Genomic DNA, 25,255 nt, shown 5'->3' with positions numbered 1-25,255 from the left:
GAGAATGTTTCTTTTTGTGTGTCACGACAATCTATTCAGTCAAGGAAAACAACCTCAGAAAGCACAATAAAAGATTGTTTCCTTTTGTATTATTCTCTGATCAAAATAGATTCTCCTAAACCAAATAACTATTCTCTCTTAAAAAAAACAATCTGTACACTGTCAAACACAACAGTAAATAGATTCCCATCTTCCTTTAAGCTCTCTCAACTTAGATTCAAAACAGAATTATATATGGAAACTAGCCTTGTTAACATGTTGGTCCAGCAAACTCAAGTCTGTAAACCATCACTAATTCTTTTCTTTTATTCATAGTACAAGTGTGTAAATCTGTAGACACCTGAGGAAGCCCTGAAGAACTATAAATAGCTTTTTCTGAGGCAGGGGGAGGGGAAATAGCACATTCCTAAAGATGGTGCAGAGCAGCTTTTTGTTCAAATAATTCAGGAAAGAAAGCCTCTTAAGAAGTTAAACAGAATGATATTATACATAGATAGTGAGAGAAAAATCTGCTGCCATTAAGAAGGATCCAGTAGAAACACCAAGATTTCAGGCAGGTGGATAAAGAAAACTGGGGAAAGGAATAGTGTGTGTATTGTGTGTGTATGTGTGCATGTGTGTGTGTATGTGTGTATGATACACACACACACACAGACACACACATATATACATATATACATACACACACACATCATATATATATGATATTTAAATAGTAATAAAATCAGTGGTTTGGAAGGATTTTCTCATTGGGTAAGGAACAAGAAGGGGAAGAAAATAGAAAACTGGGGAAAGAGATGGTACATATGCATCCATTTATCCACAATACATGCATGCACACACACAAAATCCCTTTCCCCAGTTATATACACACACACACACACACATATATATTGTGTGTGTGTGTGAAAAGTAATAAAATTAGTGGTTTGCCCTTCTAACATTTTCATAGAAAGAAATAATTTCCTTCATTATTAATTCCTCATTGTCAGCCCATAGATAGCCTAATTCAAACTTTCTTGTAACCTTTGGGGGTAAGCCATCAGGCTAGAAATTGGAAGATCATGAATCTCTGGATATATTGAAGTAGAGTTTATCACAAAATACAAGGTTATACTCTCCTGTATTTTACAATAGTCTCAAAACATTCTGAAAGGTTGCTTAATATTAATCAAATTATTTTTTTTCAAGTAGAGTTATCCCAAATTCTAGCTGGCCGGCTTATTTTATGAACATGTAAAATATAGAGACAGTTTGGTGTAGTGGTTAAGGCATCAGAGTAGAATCTTGGAGAGCATTAATTCTAATTCTTAAATACAAAACTGGATGACCTTGAGCCTGTCATTCTTTCTCAGCCTTAGGAAGGAGGCAATGGCAAACCACTTCTGAAAAATCTTGCCCATAAAATTGCAGCTCATACTATTTCTGAGAATCAGGCACAATTAAAAGAAGAAACAATAATGATTCATCCATCATATCCTATCCAAATTCACTTTTGTCTCATTTAAAATATCCCCCAATTAGGCATATGATAATAGTTGCACATATATTCAGAGAAAGATATGCTTCAGAGTACCAATTCAACACTGTATCATATCATGTTCTCAGAAAACAAATAGCATATATACTTACTGAGACATGTGAATTGATACTATTAATCTGTGATTTAAGAGGAGCTCATGCCAATACCAATATCAACCATACTCTTTACTTCTACCAGATGTCCTCAACAGATATTATGCTCTAACCTGTGAGAAGCAATTTCACATGGATCCAATATCCAAAAACATACACTTCACATCATAAACTGCAAATCATGTTGCAATTCCAAGCCTTTTGGTTAGAGATTTTCAAAACATTTAATTTGTCAGACGATTTTTTAAAAATAAATTTGCTATTTGTATAATAGAACAGTATGATTGCAAAGTCTGTTTGCATTCAGGAGAATCTTGAAAATGAATACCAGAAATCAACTTATTTTAAAAATCGTACATTGTTATAATTTTTAAGGAACAGTTTCAGCTTGTTTGCCCTAATTCTTATCAGTTCCTAAAAAGACACTGTACCGTGAACATTTTTTAGCATTTTCCCCCTTCCCCCTCTTAAAGACTGAAAAATCAGGTGAGGAACTGTTTAGAGGAAGCCTACTCACCGTCTTCCAGAGGGGCTGCCTCTTGACACTGACTGAAGTGGCAGTGACTATGAGATGGGAGACGGTCACTACCAAACCGAAGACGATGGCCAGGAGAGTGCGGACGGGCAAGAGGGAGTAGGAGACAAAGATGACCAGCATGAGCTGCCACATACCCTGCTCGGGGGCGCTGGGTGTCTCCATGCCATAGGAGCCCACCGAGAAAGGGCAGCAGAGGAAGGCGAAGGTAAAGCTGAAAAGCAAGGTGAGCTTCACTATCTGCTGTAGCTGTGTGACTTGCAGGTACTTAACATTGGTGACGATGAAGAGGGAGAGGAAGATGATACAGTGTACCGGATGGGAGCCCTTGGAAATAGTCAGGTTGGGGCCCGAAAGCAGCTCCAGAAGCGCCAAGCTGGCAGTCAGTGCGATGAGCACTGCCAGCGCTTTGAGTGTGGATGTCTGCTCCAGCTTCAGATTGTAATTCTGGAAGAGCGACTCCAGTTCCTTGCAGTCGAACTGATCCTCACAGGCGACGCCGTCTAGGAAGGGCACCGGGGGACCCTCTCCGACAGTTCTCACTACCACGGCCGCAGCTCCGGAGGTGCTGCTACTACTGCCTGCAGCCGACGGAGTTGGCAGTGGCGCCGCTGCCAACGGCGGGCCGGGTGTGGAGGAGCAGCAGCAACAGCAACAGCAGCGGCGGCGGCGACAACATTTCTTCTTTCTCGTCTTCTTGCTCTTCTTGACTTTCTGAAACGGCATTTCCTCCATGTCAGGGCCATTCATAAACCCCGCAGAGGGAAAGCTCCTCCGCTGCTTCAGCCACTGTCGCCCCCGTCGCTCAGCTCTGGAAAGAAACCGGGGAAAGAGGGGCGGGAGGGGGGCGGCGGCGGCTGCTTTTTTGAGAACGTGGGAAAGCGGTGGGGGGGGGGGGTGGCGAGCAGGAGCGGTTCTAGACACTGAAAGCTAACCGAAAAGAGAGCAGCAGTCCCCGAAGGCAGCCAAGCCGCCGCCACACGCAACAGCAACCGCCGGAGAAGTCCGCTTTTCAGATGGCCTCAGAGCGTCTTTCGGAGGCGCAAAGTCACTCTCACTACGTTCCAGGCTGTCGCTGCCACCGCTTTTAATTCAACGTGCGGTGTTCCCTGCTCGCACTACATAGCTAATAGGTTCTACACACACACACACACAAACACACTCGGCTTTTCTGGCCTGCAGCTTGCAGGGGCTACAATCCCCGAATGGCTTGGTCCGAAGACAGCAAAAAAGAGGAACGGCTGAGAGACAAAAGACAAGGATGGGCAAAAGACTCGATCCACAGGCTGGTTTGATCAGAGGCGGCAATTTGGAGGATACGGTGGTAGAAGGGAGACGCAAGCATGCTGGTTTCTAGGGAATAAAACGAAGCAATAAGAACTCAACCCTCCCATCAGTAACGCAATCAAATAAAAAAACGATCTTCCAAATAATTATACATATCGGTTAAATTAATAGGATTCCAACAGCGACAGAGCCAGATCAGGGGAGAGAAAAAGAGTTAAATGGGGAAATATCAAGACTGGGTGATCCCCTTCCTACATCCAAAAGCATTTTACCCAAGGAAGCGTCCTGCGCTTGCGCACCGTTTTGGTTTGAGAAACCAGGCGCGTCTGCCCAATCTTAGTAGATTGCGGGCGGGGAGAGGGGAGAGAAATGTCCGTTTGAGGTTTTATACAGGGTCTTGTCCGAGTTTGATGCCCCTCCCCACTTCCTTAGCGTTCTCCTAATTCTTGTCCTTCGCCATTTCTCCATAGCACGTATTCGTGCTTTTATTCACCTTCACCGAGCAAAACGCCCGAGAGGTGTTTTTTTTTAACTTTGTGTCACGCCTTCCTGCCAACAGATTAGAATGGACACCTAGTAGTGCATGCAGTATCGGCAGCAAACTGGCTGCAGTACACGAGGGATATGACAAGTGGGGAGAGGAATCTAGTGGCATAGTCGGGGGCGAGCTGGTTTTTTTAACATGAATTCTTTTTTTAAAAGTTAGCTCGGACGACTCTTGCGATAACTGAACACATCGCCATTTAAAATTTACCTGCAAAACGAATCTCATTAATTTCCCAGTCTAACTAGGAAGGACGAGTGTATTCATAACATTTAAACATTCTGAAAGGATGATGAATTTTTCAAAGCAGTGTCCTCAAAGAAGCAACTTTTACATCGGAATGGCTTTTTCCCAAGGTTTAAGGAGAATGGAACCAGCCTTTCAGCATTCTAGTCGTTTTCAGATTTTCGAGGTCCGGGTGTGCGCGCATACACAAAGATCTGCGGTTACCATTTTGTTAGGTTGCTTTTAGGTTCCCTCGTATTCGTTAGTGCCACACCGTAGAACAGGACAAAGACAGCATCTGTTCAAATGGCAAGCACCTCAACTGCTAAGGAATGAGATTGCTGCTGCCACCTGCGTAGATGTTAACTACCTCCTTACTATAAACTGCCCTTCTTTGTAAGTGGTCTGATAAATGTCTAGGTGAATTAGCGGGTACCCTTATTAATTTTCTTAAAGCATGCTAATATACTTTGGACCCAGTTCTACAAAACTTCATAGTCAAAATTAATCATCCTCGTTCTAAACAAATTAGAGCCAGATTGTTCCTTTCTATCAATTGTCAATAGTTCATAAGTATGTGGTATTTTTAACCCATTTTCTATTAGCTAGATGAACCATTGTCATAGATCTCAGTTTGAATTTTATCTAAGATATAGAGCTTATTACAATTGCCAAGATGGAAACAAACGATTGGGAATTCCCAAGTGTTAAATAGTCTTGGTAAATGGATAAGCATATATCTTTAATTAATAAATAATAGTTGGTTATGTACAGCTTCCTTCAAATGGTTCCTGTGAGAAAGAACTGAAAAGCCATCAAGCAACTGGTCCCCTTGAAAGAGTTGAAAGATGGAGTTGTTGCAATTGTGAAACTGACCTGCTGGAAGCTCTGCAGAGCTGCAGTATTTCCAAGATCAGCTTTACTGCAGTTTCAAATTCATCTGAGTTAATCAAGAAATAGATCAGGCAATCTTTTTGAACATACCAAATTTTGTGGAATTAAGGAGTTCAAACTTGCTTTTGAAATTAGGATAAAGACTTCGTGTAGAAATAGTGCAATTATTGCTCTGTACAACTACTTGCTCAAAAAAAATCTATCACAAAATTTATGCCTGAAAATCAGATTATGTTAATGGGAATGTACATATTACATATTGTACACACATTCAAAGCATGGTTACTTTTCTTTAAGAAGAAGTAGCTTTGAAACAGATAGCTCAAGTCAGAAAAAAGTATGATCACTTAGAATAGAATAACAGTTGGAAGGGAGGTCTTTTAGTCCAACCCCTTGCTTAGGCAGGAAACCCTACACCACTTCAAACAAATGGTTATCCAACATCTTTTTTAAAACTTCCAGCATTGGAGCATTCACAACTTCTGGAGGCAAGTTGTTCCACTAATTCAATTGATCTAACTTTTTATACTGCATATCATTTCCAAAGTATATTTGAAAAATAACAGAGTTCTCCACAGATTAAGAAAGAGTTTTGCTATAGAGAAGTTACTTCTATTTCCTGATAAGACTTCTAAGTTCCACAGCTTCCTTGTTCTAAAGCTATTCTCCAGAAATAACAGTTTTTAAACTTTTTTTATGTATCTATGTGATAACTCACAGATTTATTGATGTCTTTTCATGTTTATTTACCTGTACAGTAATGTCAAACAGATACATGTTGGATTCTAGGGTTTGGAACATTTTCACACATAAACATTACAAATGCTTCTTTGCTATATAGCTTCAAGAATAATACACATATGTTTATAACTTAAGTTTCATATTGAATGTGAAATCATGTTATGCTTTAACTTCCTAGTGTGGGACCATGCTGACTTCCTTGGTTTGGCTTCCTAGCATGAAAAGTGGAAGCTTTAACATTATTTAACTTACTTAACATCAATTTTTCCTATTCTATTGCCTACCAAAGATTGTAAAAAGAAGATGGCTTTCAGATTTGATTAGGAAACAGAAAAACAAAAGAGATGGGCTAATCTTTGATTTAAGAAGCAAATAAAGACCTGCAATGATTATAGCAATGCAGAATTTATAAAAAGGTTGTAATATATAAAGAGAAAAAGTTACTGGGCAATATATACATTGGAAAAAATGGGAAGATACATATTTCAAAACTGAAAACAAAATAAAAATATCACAAATATTTTACAACAGGGGTGTCAAACTCAAGGCTCAGGGACCAGATCCGGCCTGCGGAGTGCTTAGATCTGGCCCATAGGGCCATCCTGGAAACACTGAAGGTCCGGTCCGCAGTGCCTCTACTAGCAAAAACAGAGCTCAGAAGGGTTGTATGCAGCCCTCATGAGCTCCATTTTTGGCCACAACAGCCTCCTGCAGCCCTCTGCCAGCAGAAATGGAGCTCGGGGGGGTCTGTTTTCACTGGCAGAGGTCTGCAGGAGGCTGTTGCGGCCAAAAACGCAGCTTGTAAGGGCTGCGTGCACCCCTCCCCACAAGCTCTGTTTTTGCTGGCAGAAGATTGCAGAAGGCTCTCCCATGCAAAAACACAGCTCGGGAGCCCATTTTCACTAGCAGAGTGCTTGGCCACAGGCACCCCAATTATTCCTATTATTCCTAACATCAAGCTGGCTACACCCAACTTGGTCCATTGAAGTCAAACCTGATGTGATCCTCAATGAAATCAACTTTTGACACCCCTGTTTTACATCATAAATCTAGATATAAGAATAAAGATGCAATGCTGTTTTATTATACAAGGGCAAATTCAGTGAACATAGTAGAAATTGCATCTAAACAAGTATGCTTTCATTGAATGCTACTGTAAGATAATTAATAGGATTGATCTGATGTGCTCTAAAGGTTTGATGATTTCTCAGGCACGAGTTATGTTGAATATACTGAAGATCAGTCTGAGTTTAGCTCTTTTTTTCTAAAAAAAAGTTAGACATTTCAATAATACGTTCAGTCCAGTTCATCATAGAGTTGAAGTGGAGCCATGACAATAGTTTTACTTCAGTTTTACAATCTTATATTGATGGGGAAAAAGAAGAACTAGATTTGAGAAAGATTAAATTAGATTGGTCAGTCAAATAAGGATTTATTTACCATAAGTAAGTGGTACTTCTAATATAGGTTGAATAAATATATTGATATGGTAGAATATTTTTAAAAGAAATATTATTTTAAAAGTAACAATTTTCTGAACACATGCACAGTATTTTGATTTGTTGTTATGTTGTATAATAAAATAAATGCTATGATTGGACATTCATGCCACTAAATGATCCTTCCCAATTTAGCATTAATTGACTTTGGTGGCCTAAGGCTATAGACAAAATTATATCCACATTATCTTGATAGGATCAAAATAGTTTTTAGCAGATAAATTAGATTTTTCTAATTATCTGCTTTTTCAGTTTCTCATATCCATGCACTGTTTCATACACCAATCAAAAAACTCCCTTTCATCTTTAGTGCTACATATTTGTTTACCTTTAACTCTACCTTGATTAATAACCAGATCATATCACCATCATTACATTTATCCATTTTGTAGTTTCACAAAAATATAATGCATTTATACTTATTTTAAAAGCTCTTTAACATAGGCTTCTTTTATGTTCCAAATCATAATCTTCCATATGGTTGGCCCATTGATATTGTTCTTCATCACACTTCATGGCTTTGTACAACTGAGGCTTTCACATAATGGTATTTAGTAATAAAGTGAAAGTAAAATGGGCACTGGTTTAATTGTACCCACATTATTGTCAGACCATGTGAGACAGGCCTACTCTGGAAACAATCTCATGGATGAAATACCTTATTGAGGTCATTAATCCAGCCACAAGGAAATTGATTTGCAAATTTCAAAGCTGAATTGACAATATCAGAATAATTATACAAAATTAAAAATATAGAATGTCGAAGGACCAGCTCTAGCTATATGTGACAAATTTATATTGAGCACTGCCTTAGCACTAATCACTTTCTGAGCTGAGTTCATTTCATTAAGTTTCTATTGTGGAAAAACAAATGTGGAGATGCTGCTTTGAAGTTCTGAAATAAAGACGAGATATAATTTAATAAATAAAATAATAATAAACACATTACTTTCCTTTTCCCTCAAAATAGATAAAACCCATTTTTCAAAATTCCTAAGTCCTTCAAATAAACATATTTCTATTTAATCATGTACCAACAAGTTCTTCAATACATTAAATCTTAGATTTGGAATCAATTGTTCTGCTTTATTCTTAATAATAAAAATGCATTAAATGAAATGAAAATAAAGAATTCTGCTTGTAAGGTAATCCAGAAAGTTGCCAATAGCAGTGTTAAGGAATCTAGAAGGACTAATCATCTGATACCTGTCTCTACTCCTAAGTATAGAAAGGAAAAGGGAGCCTTGCCCTTTAAGGAAAAGGCAAAGCTTTTGTGAATTCAAATTTCCCGGCTGGGAGATTTACTGCTAAATGATTGGTCAGCTGCATTGGAAGTCAGAATCAGTTTATTAATTGGAAGGCAGATAAGAAGAAATCCTACAGCATTCCTGAGACTAATCTAATCTTGTGAGTAGAAAACCCCTTTCTTATACCCTTCAGTTCCTTTGATTTGGATGTGAAGTCTTTGATTTGTGTGTGTGTGATGAGTTCCTGTCTCTCTGAGATTGGGATCTTTTCCTGGGATCTTGATAGGAGTAATAGTTTTACAGTAGCTGCTTGTTCACTTTGTAGCTGCTTGTTGCATTAGATTGCAATATGCTGAGTTTATGCCTTTTGGTTTGCTATCATGGTTTTAAAATTTTTTGTTCCTGCCATGTTTTTTATGACTGTGTTTTGATGAGTATTTCCTTTTCTCATGTGTCCTGATCCTTTTTTTCTTTTGGAGTTTTCTTTTCACAAGTATTTAATAGCTTACCTTCTATTTGATTTGTATGGGAATGGATCTTAGCTAATTTGTAGGCTTTTTCTGTTTCCCATGCAAAGGTGGGGGCTAATGGAGCTGACCCTGCTTGTGTTTTCACCTCCTTTCTTTTAGGGGAATTTTCCTTTCCCTTCTAATGTTTTCAGATTTCTTTTCTTTTCCTAGAAGAGGGAGGGAATCGTAACTTCCAACATAAGGATTCATCTGAGCAACAAAGACTGCCTCTGTCATATCCATTAGAGGAAATGTTTAAAAAAATGTAAATCCATTTTTCTTTTAAAATTTTTTACAAGCCAGTTCCATACCAGAAATCTTATACTAATATAAAGCATATGTTTAAAATGTTACCACAGCCCTGAATACTATCTTTAAAAAGCTAAAAGTGATTGAACTTCACTGTCAGACTGGCCTCACCTTTGCTCTTAGGAAAGAATGACCCTTTACTCTATAGGTGTTAGAGAAAAGGTACTTTTACTAGGGAACTGGATGCAGCACAAGCAAGGGAAGCTCTGAAGAAAATTTGTGTGAAAATCATATATTGAAAGCAATCCCCAATGTCCAAATCTCTCCTCCCGTGGGAGCAGTCCAGTCAAATCCCATTCTGATGTGTTGGGAACCAACTACATCTGGCATGGTTATAAATTCCTTTCTCAGGGTCGATGTCCTTGAAAGCAGGATGATGGTTCGGTTTGGCATCTCTGATTCCTGTTAGTATCCATACTCGTCAAATCCCATAGCATTCCTTCACACCTCCAGCTCTCTTCCCCATTCAGCATATCAGTTGACAGAGATAATATGGCACAGGTTGTATAACAACACATCCTTTCAAACTGTGTCATATGCTGCGGTTTAGATCTATGAATATAGCCATAGTTTTGAGGCCTCATTGGAAACCTGCTTCAATATAGCCTGTTAGCCTTAACACCTTGTCTACATAGCTCCGGTCTTGTTGGTAGCTGGCTTGTTCCACAGGCAAGATGCTCATCTATTATGGGACTATCCTGTTTATAATTAATCTTTCCAGGAGTTTGTTGTAGTAGGTCAAAAGGATGGTAGTATTCTGTCATAGGCTTCCCCAAAAGCACTGTCAATTCTGAGTCCCAGCAAAAACCTCTTTTATTACATTAATATGAATTTATTTCATTCACAGTCAGCCAACAAGCTTCCCCGCTTCACTGCTGTCCAAGCCCAAAGGCAGCTGATGACTGCCAGCCTGCCCTGGCCCAATCTCTGCTCTGACACAGAGCCCTTATCCAAGTCTTCCTCAGCCTCCAGGAATGGCCCGAGTTGCAACCCTAGTGTCAGACTCTGCTGCGAGCTCCACCAGCCGCCGGCGGGCCACAACAGGTAGCTTTCAACTCTGTCTTGTGTTTGCTAGGTATTAGAAGTCATATTATTTTAGTTTTTTAAAATTCTGGTAGGAGACAGTTGTTGAAAACTATTTCTGGGAGGAATTTAACAATCCAATTCCATGTGCGCCTCTAGGAGTTTAGCAGGAATTCAGGATGAATGCCATCAAAGCCTGATGCTTTACTACATTTCAGATTACCTATGTCAGTGTTAATTTTCTTTATAGAGAAGGGATAAGAGTACTCAGAAAGCATTCAGCCTGATCACCAAAAAGCTGAAAGCACTTCCCTGATGAGAGTGGAGTGTCCTTTTACCCTTGGAGCTTTGCGGGGAGATTCAACTTGAGATGCTACCTAGTGAGGAGGTCAGGAGGCTACCTGGGTATTTGTTGTGTGAGTTGTCTAGCTCCACCCAATTTTTTTTAATAGGCTCGAAGAATTGCTGAAAATTAGTGATTCTGTGTATTGTTCCCACTTCTTACGTTGAGCTGCCTCCAAGCTACGTAAGACATCATCAATAATGACCGCTCTGAGGGAGGTTTGCTATAAATCTTCAGTTTTTTTTATTCCAATCTGGATTCAATCAAATTTGGAGATTGCCCTACCCAGCACACAATTCAATAACCTCTTCATACCATTAGCTTGTGAATGTGGAGCTGGATGGGCTGATATGCCTGGAATAATCATTATCCTTCCTGTATCCATTGGTGCTACAAAACTGGGTCAAAGGCAAACAAACAAAAAAAAAAACCCATAAAAGATGAATGGAAGCTGGTGATGGAAAAAAATGAAAAAGCAGCCCAATTTTAGAAATGTCGATAGTGATAGTGAGATTTTCAACAGTTTTGGGATCAGACAGGCATGTAATAGTCTAATTTGGAGGCACTGTCTCTTGAGTGCTAAATTTATTTGTTTGCCCCATCCCTTGCTGGGCAAAACAGGTTTTAGTTCACGGTCATTTTACAGTTTATTTTCAAGGCTGTCCTTTGTGTTCATTTATCAGAGAAATTGTGTCATATTCCTCAGACACAACTGTTCCACCCAGCATTTTGAGGTTAAGGGCTATTTTTTCCTCTTTTTAAATCCCGATTAGTTGAGCAGACCTGTAGATCCACAGCACTTTAAATGTTCTAAATAAGTGGGAGAAAGGTCATCTGTCAGTTTTATCATAAATCCATTTGTGATTTCCTTTAAGATATTTTATCTCCATAAAATAGAAATATAGCATAAATTTAGCTAGGAGATAAAATAAAGAAAATAATATTGATACTTGAAATATTTATGTTGAATTCAATACTAGAAATTGTTGAAGTGTTGTATTACAATCATTTCCTATTTCATTCATATGATTGGCAGACTGGTAAACATTAGCCAATTAATCCTTTGCAAAACAGCTACTGCAGATAAAGAAGTGAAACAGAAAAATTAGTATATGTCCATGTTTGTTGTATGAAATAAAATAATATTCCCTCAAAGATTCAGAAGTATTGGCTGTATTTTTTTCAAAATTCAATTAGAGGGAAGATAAGAATTTGTGGAATTTAATATAATTGTGAATACAAAAACCAAAAAGAAATGTCATCTGGGAAATTCAACTTAACATTTTCTCCGATTTCAGAACAATAGACACAAAATTTTGGAATGAATACTCAGAAGGAATATATCAATCACGCTTTCCTGTAAAAGCAATTAGATTTAGTTCTTTATTTCTCAAACCGTGGAACTGAGTTCTGTTGACAGAAATGATTTATTCGTTATAGATGCCAGGGCAGTCTCTATTTTTGGTATTGTACATATCCAGTACAACAGTCTGGATACAAGCAGTTGTACCCATTCTGCAGTTTACAAGAATTAAACTTAGTAAAAGAACTGTTAATGAACTAATAAGTTGCAGAGACAAACCTGCTTTTCTTTTAATTAAACTTAGTGTTTTTTAACCAAAACAATTTTTTGTATACACACGTTCAGACTACAATATAGAAAATAATTGTGTCATAAACCAATATTAAATAATTATCTTGGTTTTATTTTGTTTTCTGACAAGATTTTTAGTAATTGGGAAATTGCTGTTATGGCAAATTGCTTATTATAAATATTAAGGATGCTAAAATATTTGGGGGGAAAGATATTGGTGGAAATATCTTTGTTATACTTTGTCATTTTTTGAAATAACTTTCAGGACAGTATTCCTTCTTAATTTTTCTTTAATGTGGAATATAATAAAAGGTATTTTCTTAATAGTGTATGCTAAAATAACACAATGTGTTATACTACAATTTAAAATTGTATTTCTTTTAAACAAAAATTCACTTATATAACTATAGAAATAGCCATATATAAGAGATTGCTGGAAAGAACACATGGAGAAATCACAAAATTGAATGAAGATGTCAGAAGAATAATTTGGTGTCCCAAATTTGGGACTGTGAAAAAATAAAAAAAAATGAGATCCAGGCAGCTGTGAAGAAATAAAAAGCAAAACAGTATGGATTTAGGGGCAGGCTGCAGAGAAATGGAGTACCACTGCAGAAAAATGGTGTACAGCAGCAGATATTATAGAGTGAGCTTGTCCAGGGTGTCATGTGCTGATTCTAGGTTGATACTTATAGGTATATATTCTTGTGAACATGCGGTTCCACTGGGAGAATTAATTAAATTTTATTGCATTTGCAGACTTTATCCTTTGATATGTGGGTTAGTGTGGGGAATCTGTTTTGAGGAAATTTGAGTCAAGGATTTCCCCCCATTTGCTATGTGTTTTTTATTAATTTAGTTTCAGTTTGACAACTGGCCTTAAATGCAAGCTACTCAATGCAAGAAGCCTTGTAAATAAAATACCTGAATTTCTCTTCTTACTAAATACGGCCAAATTCGACATTATATTTGTCTGTGAAACATGGCTCAACACATCTCTCCCTGACTCCATCACCACAGTAAGAGACTATCATGTTTACCGATCAGATCATGAAATCCGTAGAGGAGGTGGTGTTGCTATCTTCTATAAAAAGTCCTTACATCTAAAAAACATCCAAGTTACCCAGGAGCTTGCTATTCTTGAGACCATCGTCTGTGAACTGTCCTTAAATATCACATTTTGGTTCTTACTATGTTACAGAGCTCCTGATTATGACATCGAACATGCAAACAAACTAAATATACTACTAACATGGGCAGCATCCTGCCCACACCCTTTTATCTTTCTTGGTGACTTCAATCTACCTCATATTAACTGGACCCTTAACGAATGTACAACTGAATCCACACATGCAACCTTCTACAATGCAGTAACAAATCTGGGACTAGAACAACTAGTAACCAACAACACTAGACTTAACAACTGACTCGATCTCATCTTCTGCAATAGTTTGAATTCAAGTTATGGAATACAAATTAAAGAACCCTTTTCCAACAGTGACCACAACATGATAGACTTTTGTCTCAACATACATCCACACAAAAATCATCACGATGAAATCCCCAATTATAAGTTCAAAAAAGGCAACAATGATCTTATAAACAATGATTTCTCATCCCTTGATTGGCAGTTTCTATTCACTGGATGCAATACTGTTGAAGACCATTACAACATATTTTTACTTGAAGTCAAAAGAGTCCTCAAACTATATGTACCAATAACAACTCCCAAAACCAGAAAAAAACAAATTACCCATAACAATAAGGAAGCTTCAATCCAAAAAGAAATCACTTTGACGGAAAAACAAATCTGGTCATGTTGCCAACTTCAAAAGATACAAAAATTTATGCCACCAGATAAAGATTGAATGCACCAATTATCACATTAAAAAAGAAGAAAACCTTCTCCGCACCAATTCCACCCGCGCTTTCTACAATTTTGTAAACAACAAACTAAAAGACTCAAGGTCCATCCCACCCCTGATAGGACCTAATGGTAAAGATGGCAACAACGACACCATTAAAGCCAACATCTTTAACACATTCTTTGGCTCAGTATTTGTAAACAGCAATGGATCATGCCCAATATTTCCTAGCTGAACCACAGACAACTACAATAATCTAATACACATCAATTTTACAGAAAACAATGTTGAAAAAGCACTACATGATCTAAAACCATATCTATCTATTGGACCAGACGGAATATGTGCCTACTTCTTAAAAAAGCTATCCACTGCCATAGCCGAACCTCTAAGCATAATCTTTGAAAAATCTTTCAGGACCAGCTCCTTGCCAAAACTATGGTCACAAGCCACCACCATCCCCATCTTCAAAAAGGGAGATCCCAGCCTCATTGTAAATTACAGACCAATCTCTTTATGCTGCATCACCTGTAAAGTCATGGAATCAATTATTAGCCAATCCATCATCCTCCATTTAGAAACAAACAACCTACTCTCTAATAAACAATTTGGTTTCAGGAAAAAACTATCCTGCAATCTGCAACTCTTACACTGCAAAAACATATGGACTACACAATTCGATCAGGCATAGCAATAGACACAATCTACATAGACTTCTGTAAAGCCTTTGATTCAATGGTACACAACAAACTACTAAACTAAAATCTTACGGTATCTCTGGATACCTGCCTAACTGGATAGAAGCATTCTTGTCAAACAGACAACAAATGGTCAAAATTGGGAACATCCTATCAAATTCTGTACCTGTCAACAGTGGTGTCCCCCAAGGCAGTGTTCTAGGACCAACTCTTTTCATACTCTACATAAATGACCTCTGATCGTATTAAGAGCAACTGCATTCTCTTCGCTGATGATGTAAAGCTATTCAACACCACAGACAATACTGCTACCCTTCAAAAAGACCTTGACTATGTATCAGAATGGTCAAACAAATGGCAACTTCAAATCTCAACAAATAAATGCTCTGTCTTACATATTGGCAAAAAAAACCAGAAAACAAAATACAGGCTGAATAGTCAAGACCTTGTTGATGATCCAAACTCTGTCCAGGATATTGGAGTACTAATCCCTAATGACCTAAGTGCTAGAGCCCACTGTAACTACATAGCCAAAAAGGTGTTAAGAGTTGTTAATCTAATCTTACGTAGCTTTTTCTCTGGTGATATTACACTAATAACTAGAGCATAGAAAACATTTGCTAGACCAATACAGCTCATCAGTCTGGAACCCACATTACGTATCTGATATTAACACAGTTGAAAAAGTCCAGAAATATTTCACAAGAAGAGTTCTCCACTCCTCTACTCATTGCAGAATACCTTATGCCACCAGACTCGAGATTCTAGACCTAGAAAACCTAGAACTACGCTGCCTTTGGTCTGATCTAAGTATAGTATATAAAATCATACATTGCAATGTCCTACCTGTCAATGAATACTTCAACTTCAGCCATAATAATGCAAGAGCAAACAATAGATACAAACTTAAAGTTAATTGCACCAAACTTGATTGCAGGAAATACGACTTCAGCAACAGAGTGGTCAATGTCTGGAATACTCTACCTGACTCTGTGGTTCTTCCCCCAACCCCAAAACTTTAACCTTACACTGTCTACTATTGACCTCACCCCTTTCCTAAGAGGTCTGTAGGGGGTGTGCATAAGCGCACCAAAGTGGCTACCATCTCTGTCCTATTGTTTCTTTTATTTTTTATTTTTCTTATATGTATCCAGGTATTTGTAACTATGTTTTACTTATACCTATTATCTTGTAAGCAATTGACATAAGTAAATAAACAAACAAACAAACAAACTGTCCATTATCTAGTGGATACATTAATCTCAGACATTGTGGATTCTGTTAATATTTTAAGGGAAAATGGAAACACTATAATGAATAAAATATATTTTGGTATAAAGCTTCTCACAGAGGCCTAATAAGTTTAGAATTACATGGTTACATTATTATGGTTGATCAGTTTAGACTGAATTTGGTATTTTTATCAATCTATCAAGTTCTTCTTTAAGGATATTAGTTTTACAGCGTTAAACATATTGTCACAAGATGTAAGCTGTTCCAAATAAAGCTACGTTTTGCAATTGATCGATGGTGAATTTGTCTATGCCAATGATATTCAAGTGATGTTCCAGTTTTAGGATTGCACCCAAAATTTATATTATTATTGATACTTTGCTTTCTTTTGCTTTAGTCATTCTACTTTTATTTGTCGATCTTTGTATTTTGCTATCTTCTTCAATTCCTTTTCTTCTATTCGCTGTCTCCGGGAATTGCCAATTCACTATCCAGACTTCTTTTGTCAGTTCCTTACTCTAAGGTGTTCTATGACAGTTCCCTGTCTATTTGAGTTTCAAAGGCCAAGAGCATTTTAACTTTTTCATTTTATATTACTTTGTCTGTTTATAATCCCATCAGTTCTTGGTTGCAGGTAAATGGTATTTCTAGAAGATTTTCCAATGCATCATTGTTGCTATGTTGTCATGCAGCTTGTAATGTGATCTTATGGCAGTTAACCAAGTAGCCCACTGTCTCTTCAGCCTCTTTGCAGAGGCAGCACTTGCTTTCTGTTGCTGTCTTCTCAGTTTTGCCTTTGTATGCATTTGCTCTTAAGGCTTGGTCTTGTACAGCCAGAATTAGACCTTCTGCTTCTTTCCTCAGTTTTCCTGCTCTTAGCTATAGCTAGGTCTTATTATTAACTTCTTTCCCTGCTATATATTTTTTAAACATGTACTGGTCATGTAATGCTTTGTATTTCCATTACTAATTTTCTATTTTTCATTTGGTCTTTCTTGTATGCCAATTTTGTCCCTCCAGTACTCAGTAAGCCTTCCTGCTATATAAGCTTCAGTGCATCTTCTTCATTATCTTTCAGATATGATGGTGATGATGATGTATTATATTTAAGATTGGAAAACAGACAATGTATGCCAGGGCCGTGATGGCAAACCTATGGCATGCATGCCAGAGGTGACATGCAGAGCCCTCTCTCTGTCGCCCAGCTCAGCTCTGCCGCGCCTGTGCATGCATGCCTCCCACCAGCCAACTGGTCTTCAGATCTCTGCTGTGCATGTGTGTGGGGAGAAGCATGCACAGGGGTCTCATGCGTGGGGATGGGGCGCACAGGGGGTAACACAAGCATGCACAGGGGTGGGGGGGTCATGTGTGCACGTGGGGGGGCATTTGTGTGGGGCACACGTGCTTTGGTCACTTGGTGCCAAAAAAGTTAGCCATCACTGTGCTAGAGTAACTAACACACTGTAATTCAATGCAATGTAATATATTGTATTTATACATAATTGTAGCAAATAGTTATCAATAGCTATCACTGAAAAACAATAGAATAAAGATGTCCCGTTTACATTTTGGGGAAATATTTCCATAGCTAGAGAATGATTATGAGATTCTAGAGCAAACAGATCTAAGCAATGATTTTCTTCCTTTCCTGAAAAAGAGAGAAAATACTGTTAAATACTGTATATACAATAATTAGGCCGGGTGTTGGCAACCTGTGGCTCCAGAGCCACATGTGGTTCTTTGGATCTCTGCTGCAGCTCCCTGTCCCACCACTGGCTGGCCTCACCCCTCGCCCTGTCCTCCCAGTCACTCCTTGCCTGGCCTGAGAAGGTAAGGGTGATGCCAGGGATGGAGAAGTGGTCGGGGCTGATTCTCCAGTGTCTCACTCTTGCTGGAGCTTCTTCCGGCCCTTGTTGGTGCTGAGTGTGCCTCGGTAGCTTGGGTATCTTACTAACACGAGGGCTAGTGGGGTGGGAATGGGATATGGGAGGAGAGGACAACAGAAAAGGGGATGGGCCCATAGCACCCAGCTGCAGCATTAAGAAGATCAGGGCAGTGGGAAAAGGGGGCTAGCCCCACTGAACCTTGCAGCCCATCCCAGTGGTGAGGCTCAGAGAAAGCCGGAATGCCCTTGTCAAAGATGCTCACCCATCAGCCAATCTCCCTCTCTTTGTATCTCTCTCTCCCTCCCCCTTCCTCAATCTGTGTGTGTGTGTGTGTGTGTCTATATCTCTGTATCTCTCTCTGTCACTGTGTCTCCTCTCTCTCTCTCTCTCTCTCTCTCTCTCTCAAAGCTGAGGCTAGGCCAAGCCAGCAACCTCTCCTTGGGATCCTTCGCTACTCTTTTCTTTCTTCTTGGCAACTTTTTGAAAATCCAGCGCAAGCTTTGGGCGTCCTCCCCTTCCTTCTCTTTTCGTGACCCCCTGACCAGCTGTGGCGGGGCTGGGAGGTATGCACAACAGGGGAGACCCTCAAGCAAGTGGCCTACCCACCCCACATGTGCCTTTGCTACAATTTGGCCAAGCAGATTTAATGCAGATTTCTCACTTGCCTCCTAGCAGCAGTCTTCAATGAAGCATCTTTCTCCCATGTAACAACCATGCTCAGAGCAATATAGTTAGATTTTTAATTAGCATTACTAGAGCAGGAATGCAAACAAGGAAAGGGTTTTTCAAATCAGGTTGCATAGAACCTGAGGTTTCATGAGCACTTGATGGGATTCCACAAGGGATTAAGCCCAAAGGAGAGACAGAGAAAGTGGCAGAGAGATACACACAGACACACACACACACACACACACACACACACACACATACACACACACACACACATACAGAGAGAAGATAGGGAGAGGGGAGAGAGAGAGACATAGACACACATAGAGAGAGATACAGAGAGGGGGAAGAGGGGGAGAGAGTTATAGAGAGGAGAGAGATACAGAGAGGGGAGACGGGAAGATAGAGAAGCAGAGGGGGAGAGAGAAAGACACAGAGATATGGCGTGGGGAAGAGAGATATAGGAAGAGGGAGAGCAACAGAGAGGGCAAGAGAGACAGACAGACCCTCCCCCTCTGTCTGTCTCTCTTGCCCTCTCTGTTGTAAAGGGGGAGAGAGACATAGATATAGAGAGGGGGAGAGAGATAGAGGGGGAGAGAGAAAAGGGAAGATAAAGAGGGAAAGGGAGGGAGAGACAGAGAGATACAGAGAGAGTGGGGAGAGAGAGAAAGGTTTTGTGGTTCCAGGTGTTTTTAACAACCAGTTATCTGACCTAATGACTGGCTGGGTAGGTATGGCTGGGGGGGGGAGGTTCATGAGACTGGGTCAGAGTGAGTGATGTCAAGTTGGCCATGCCCACTCAGATCTTGTGACTCCTGGTGTTTTTTTGTTTTTTTTCTATGGGAAACGGGTCCAAATGGCTCTTTGAGTGTTTATGGTTGCAGATCCCTGAATTAGGCAATCTGTCAAGATAGATATTCTAATCAACAGCACTGAAAACTATTAAACAAACAGAATAATCAACTTAATTATGATGGAATGCTATCTGGGTTCTCAGAAAGAAGGGAGTGCATTCCAGAGAAGAGACAACCCAGTTTGTATAGGAGAGAGAGGGTGAAGAAGGCTCCTTTCTTGTAGTTCCTGTTTTACCCACCCCAGTCACATGACCACATAGCCACACCCAGCCAATCGCATGACTACCAAGCCAAGCCAGTCAGCAAGCCACGCCCACCCAGTCACATGACCACCAAAACATGCCCACAGAACTGGTTGTTAAGAAATTTGAATCCCACTCTTGGTTTTAAATGTGAAAAATGATCGTAAGTCCCCTTTTTCAGTGCCATTGTAACTTTGAACAGTCATTAAGTGAACTGTTGTAAGTCGAGGATTATCTGTAATCTTTCCTTTTTTCTTTTTTCCATTCCATTTTTAAAACATTTTTCTTATTATTGTTTGTTTATTTTGTGTGGGATTTTCTAATATTTGTTTTGTTTTTATTTTGTTAAAAATTATCCAATAAAATATATTAAAAATATATAACTTTAATGCATAGCCTATTGATTTTTAGAAGTAAAATTAGCATTATGAATCATTAATATTAAATGTTTATAAGATCCGGTTGTAAAATAAGAGTGCAAAATGAAGTTTTATATAGAATTGCTCTAAAGACATTCTGCACATTTGGTGGGCTTTAGTGGAAAAAGACCTTTTCACAAGCAAAGGGCAGAAAATAGAAGCATCATCCCTGAAGAGAGCAGTTTTTTTTTAAATGATACAAGGAGAATCTTCTCACAGAGGATAGAGTTATTTTTTTCCAAATCATGTTTCAGTATTGGGAACGAGCCAGGATGAGCTTTCTTTGGACAAACTCAATAGAGAATTGATTATTTATAGAGCATCTGAAACAATCTGGCTGTGTCTACACAGCCATATTTATAATAATAGACATAAATATTTTTATTTCTATTTCATTACATATTTGTGCATCATTTACTCATAATTAAAATTTAACATATTAGAAATCTTCTAGTATAACAACATTAATTTTCTCCAAAACAAAAATAAAATCTTGGAGGTCTCATAGTCTATTCTTTTGCAATGTTTCAATGCATACTTTCAGTACCTACTTGCAATACATTTTTAATTATTATTTTGGATATAGACTGATATAAAGTAAATAACATAACAATTACAATAAATTACAAATAGAAATAAAAAGTAATATTTATAGAATAAGGTAAAGATAAAATTATGAACATAAAGTTACAGGGTTCATGAATTAAAAATAATCCTACAAAATTATGATTAAATTTTACAATAAATAATCTAAATGTTATAAACTAAGACAGATAACTCAAACAGGACACAAGTAATATAGAATTTATAAAATTCTATGAAAATGTAAGGCTACCTAACTGAAATCTAATGCTTACTGAAGTCCTGCTAGAGTTTGTTCGAATTAAGACCATTTTTATTAAGTATGGGAAATAAGAGGCTGAACCAGGGCTTAGTGCAACAAGGTTTATTTACAAGGACTGAACGTGCTTGCTCAGCCTGGAACTGGCTCGCAGCGAACAGCGAAAGGGCTGGACCCAGCAGCCTGCTTTTATAGCAGGCTGCTGGGGAAACCCAGCCAATGAGAAGGGGCAGCCGCCTGCAGCGGGACGGACCTGGGTGGGAACTTCTTCAAGGTCCAGGGACATAACACCCCTTCCCCCAGATGCGAACACGCATAGTCCTTGAGGTATACGGGAGGTTTGTGCTGACGTCCAGAGCGGCGCAACTCTGGTGTGCTGTTTGGTGGATCAGAGTCCGTCGGTGACTGTTGGCTCGATGATGAGTCCTGAGTACCACCCTCGGTCGGAGCAGGTCCGGGGCTAGAAGGGCTGGACGCTGGGAGTGTCCTCACGCCCGTCTGGCTCGGATGGGTTGGACGCTAGGTCGCCGCAGTCAGCATTTGATTCTCTGGTCCGGCTGAAGGTGTTAGCAGGTCATCGGGGTAGATGTTGCTGTGTGGTAGTTGCAGCGGACTCTCACCAGTCTGTGCCCACGAGTCGCGGCTGATGAGGGTGCCCTGGCGTCTCCGGCTGGTCCAGATGTCGCCTCCAGACCCGGCCATCTTCCAGCTTAACCCGGTATGATCTGGGTCCTGTGATGGCTACGATTTCTCCCGGGATCCACAATGGGTCGCCAGCGAAGTTTCTCGCGAACACGGGTTCCTGCAAGACAAAATGCCTACTCCCGATGTGGAAGCGAGAGGAGAGTCAGGGCAGTAATGTGGGTGAAGCCTGTCCAATACAGTTCGCAGGGCGTCTGCCCATCAGAAGCTCGGCCGGGACTTGTTGGTTACCGTGCAAGGGGTTGAATGCTGGCTTAACAGGAAACAGGATAGTCTGTGGTGCCAGTCATCCTTGTTGAACCTGGCCAGGGCTTCTTTAGTGGTCCTAACGGCTCTCTCTGCCAGCCCGTTACTGGCAGGATGAAAGGGGGCCGTGAAGATGTGACGAATGCCCAGGTTGGCAGTAAACGACTGAATTCGGTTGACGCGACTGGGGACCATTGTCGGAAACAATGGAGTCTGGTAGACCGTGCGTGAACTAACAGGCGAGTCAATGCCTTGATGACTGCTTGTGAAGTGGTCGTGGATAGTTGTGCCACATCAATCCACTTTGAGTAAGAGTCTACGACCACGAGGAACATTTTGCCATGCAATGGGCCTGCGAGATCGATGTGAATCCTGGACCAGGGTGCGTTGGCACTTTCCCACTTGGTGGGGTGGCAATTGGAGGATGGACGGAAACCTGGCAGGGATGGCAGGAGCTTACCCATTTGTTGATGTCCTCGTCGAGGCCGGGCCACCAAATGTAGCTTCGCGCCAACGCCTTCATTCTGACGATGCCCGGGTGGCCCTCGTGCAACGCCTCCAGCACTCGGGTACGCAGAGATGTCGGGATGACCACTCGAGTGCCCCACAGCAGGCAGCCCTGTAAGCTCGATAGTTCCTGTAAGCGGGTCTTAAATGGAGTGAATTTAGCTTCAATGTCACTGCCCGGCCACCCCTCCTCACCCAGTCCAGTACCTGGGCGATCGTTTTGTCCGCTTTGGATTTATTGGCAATATCAAGGGCAGTGATTGGGAGGTCCAGTTGGGTGACTTCAAAAATGGCGTTGACCGGGGCAGGGTCTTCAGCTGGGGCAGGCAGGGGGCAGCGGCTGAGAGCGTCTGCGTGGGACAATGTTTTACCTGGGCGGTGCACGAGTCTATACGAGTATGCTGCTAGGAAAAGGGTCCATCTGGTCATTCTGGGGGACAGAATTTGAGGGGTCTGCTTGTCACCTGCTAGTAACCCTAAGAGCGGTTTGTGGTCCGTGACTAGCTCGAAAAAGTGGCCAAAGAGAAATTCGTGAAATTTCTTCACCGCTGCAACAGCTGCCAAGGCTTCTTTATCGATCTGACTGTAATTGCGCTCTGTTGCAGAGAGCGTCCTGGAAAAAAAAAGCGATAGGGGCCTCGGAGCCGTTGGGGAGCCTGTGGCTTAAGACTGCCCCAATTCCGAAGGGAGATGCGTCTGCTGCCAGTACTAATGGAAGGTTGGGGTCAAACTGGATAAGCACTGCCTCTGATGTGAGTAGCGACTTGACTGCGCGGAAAGCGGAGTCTTCTTTGTGTCCCCAATGCCAAACCGTTTTTTTATCCAGAAGTCTGTGGAGGGGTTCTGCCACAGAGGCTTTATGGGGCAGGAACGACGCGCGTAAAGTTCAAGAGCCCCAAAAAGGCCTGCAGTTCCGCTTTGGAGGTTGGAGTGGGTGCCTCGTGTATTGCCTTAACCTTGGACTCCAGGGGGTGAATGCCTGAGGCGTCAATTTTATAACCCAGAAAGTCCACCTGTCTAGTGGCAATGGCACATTTTTCTTTTTTTTTAACTTGAGGCCATGCTGCCTGAACCTCTCTAGGACTGCTCGAACTCTCTGGAAGAGTTGGGGTCTGTTCCTGGCCGAGACTAAGATGTCATCGAAGTAGGGTACTACTCCAGGAAGGCCCTGTAAAATCCGCTCCATGAGGGATTGAAAATGCCTGGGGCAACACTTACGCCAAACTGGAGACGCTTGCACCGGAAGGCACCCTGTGGGTGACAATGGTCTGAAGTTCTGTTGTTTGGTCATCAACAGGAACTGTTGATATGCTTGAGACATGTCCAATTTGGCAAAGATGGTGCCAGGTTCAAAAGTATGTAATAAATGCTGAATGACAGGTACTGGATAAGCGCTAACTTGCAAGAATTTATTGATTGTGGTCTTGTAGTCTGAGCAAATTCTCAGGCTACCATCTTTTTGAGGGTGTGACGTGGGCGTCTCCCATTTGGCGAAGTCTGTAGGCTCCAGGATCCCTTGTTTTAGTAATTTATCTAATTCAAGGTCTAATTTAGGCCGAATGGCGAATGGAACTCTGCGAGGTTTTAACCGAATTGGGACTGCCTGGGGATCGACTGAAAATGAGATAGGGGTGCCGTTATAACACCCTAACTCATCACTGAATACGTCTGAGTAATCAGCAAACAGGGAGTCCGTGTCAGAGGTTGAGGTAGCATGGACTCCTGTTAGCCCTAAACCGAGGTGGGGAAACCAATCAAGTCCCAAAAGTGTAGGGAGGTTGCCGCTCACTACCACTAGAGGTAGGTGGCCCTTAAAGGTTTTAAAATTAACAAAAAACTTGCCTCTGCCGATTACAGGAATGGTCTTCCCCTGGTAGTCCTTTAGGCTAAGCTGGCACTTCTGGAGTCGGTTTCTTGATAGGCTGGGTTGAAGCTCCTTGAGGGTGTTCCAGGAAATAATGGAGAGCGCTGACCCCGTGTCAACCTCCATGTTGCAAGGTTTACCTTCTAATAAGACGGAAAGAGAGATTTTACTAATAGAATAGCAAGTGTGATTAGCGCAGAGGTGTGTGCGACAGTTTAATACTTGCCTTTGGGGCCCGGCATGTGCGAATGAAGATGCCCTTTGTGCTACGTTGTGTGAGGCTTGGCATACTCTTGCAATGTGCCCCTTCTTATGGCAGTTGTTGCAAGTGGCTCCTTTGAATTTGCATGTGGTCCTCAGGTGAGGTCCACCACAGGAAAGGCACAGGGTGATGTGCTTGGATGGCCCGGTGTTATCTTGTCTGGTTCCTGCCTGCGGCGCCTGGCGTTTGTGAGGCGGTGAATGTCGGCCTCGTCACTTGGGTCTTCCTCGTTGACCACCTCTTCTGAGTGGACGGAACTGCTGTTTGCTTGGTGACAGGACCTTGGATCTCGGTGGCTGAATGAGATGCCATCTCCTCTGCCAGGGCTACCTCGATGGCTTGAGCGAGGTTAAGGTCTTTTTGGCGAGCAGCCGCCTTTGTAGGTGCAGGTCCTGACCCCGCAGACCAGCTGGTCTAGGAGCATGTCATCAAGATAGCTGCCAAACCCACAATGGAGTGCTGCAGTCCTGAGAGCAGCCATGTACTGATTGATGCTCTCTTTGTCCCCCTGCTTCCTCATTCTGAAGGTGAAGCGTCTGGCAATCTGTGAAGGTCTAGGAGAATAGTGGTTAGTAAGGATTT

The 25,255-nt window shown here is 40.8% G+C and overlaps 1 protein-coding gene across 1 annotated transcript in view; it reads right to left on the bottom strand.

Annotated features, from left to right (window-relative positions):
* Window positions 1-5,425, bottom strand: part of ADCY1 (adenylate cyclase 1) — a 251,325-nt gene extending 245,900 nt beyond the window's left edge. The window contains exon 1 of the mRNA XM_026702318.2: window positions 2,153-5,425. Within this exon, the coding sequence (XP_026558103.1) occupies window positions 2,153-2,920 (768 nt within the window). The 5' untranslated portion in view covers window positions 2,921-5,425. The remainder of the gene's footprint in view (window positions 1-2,152) is intronic.
* Between the last annotated feature and the right edge of the window lie 19,830 nt (window positions 5,426-25,255).

The sequence above is a fragment of the Pseudonaja textilis genome, chromosome Z, assembly GCF_049901715.1.
Source record: "Pseudonaja textilis isolate UNSWEBS1 chromosome Z, rPseTex1.2, whole genome shotgun sequence".
In the NCBI taxonomy this organism is placed as follows: Eukaryota; Metazoa; Chordata; class Lepidosauria; order Squamata; family Elapidae; genus Pseudonaja; species Pseudonaja textilis.
This window is presented reverse-complemented; position numbering and strand designations above follow the sequence as displayed.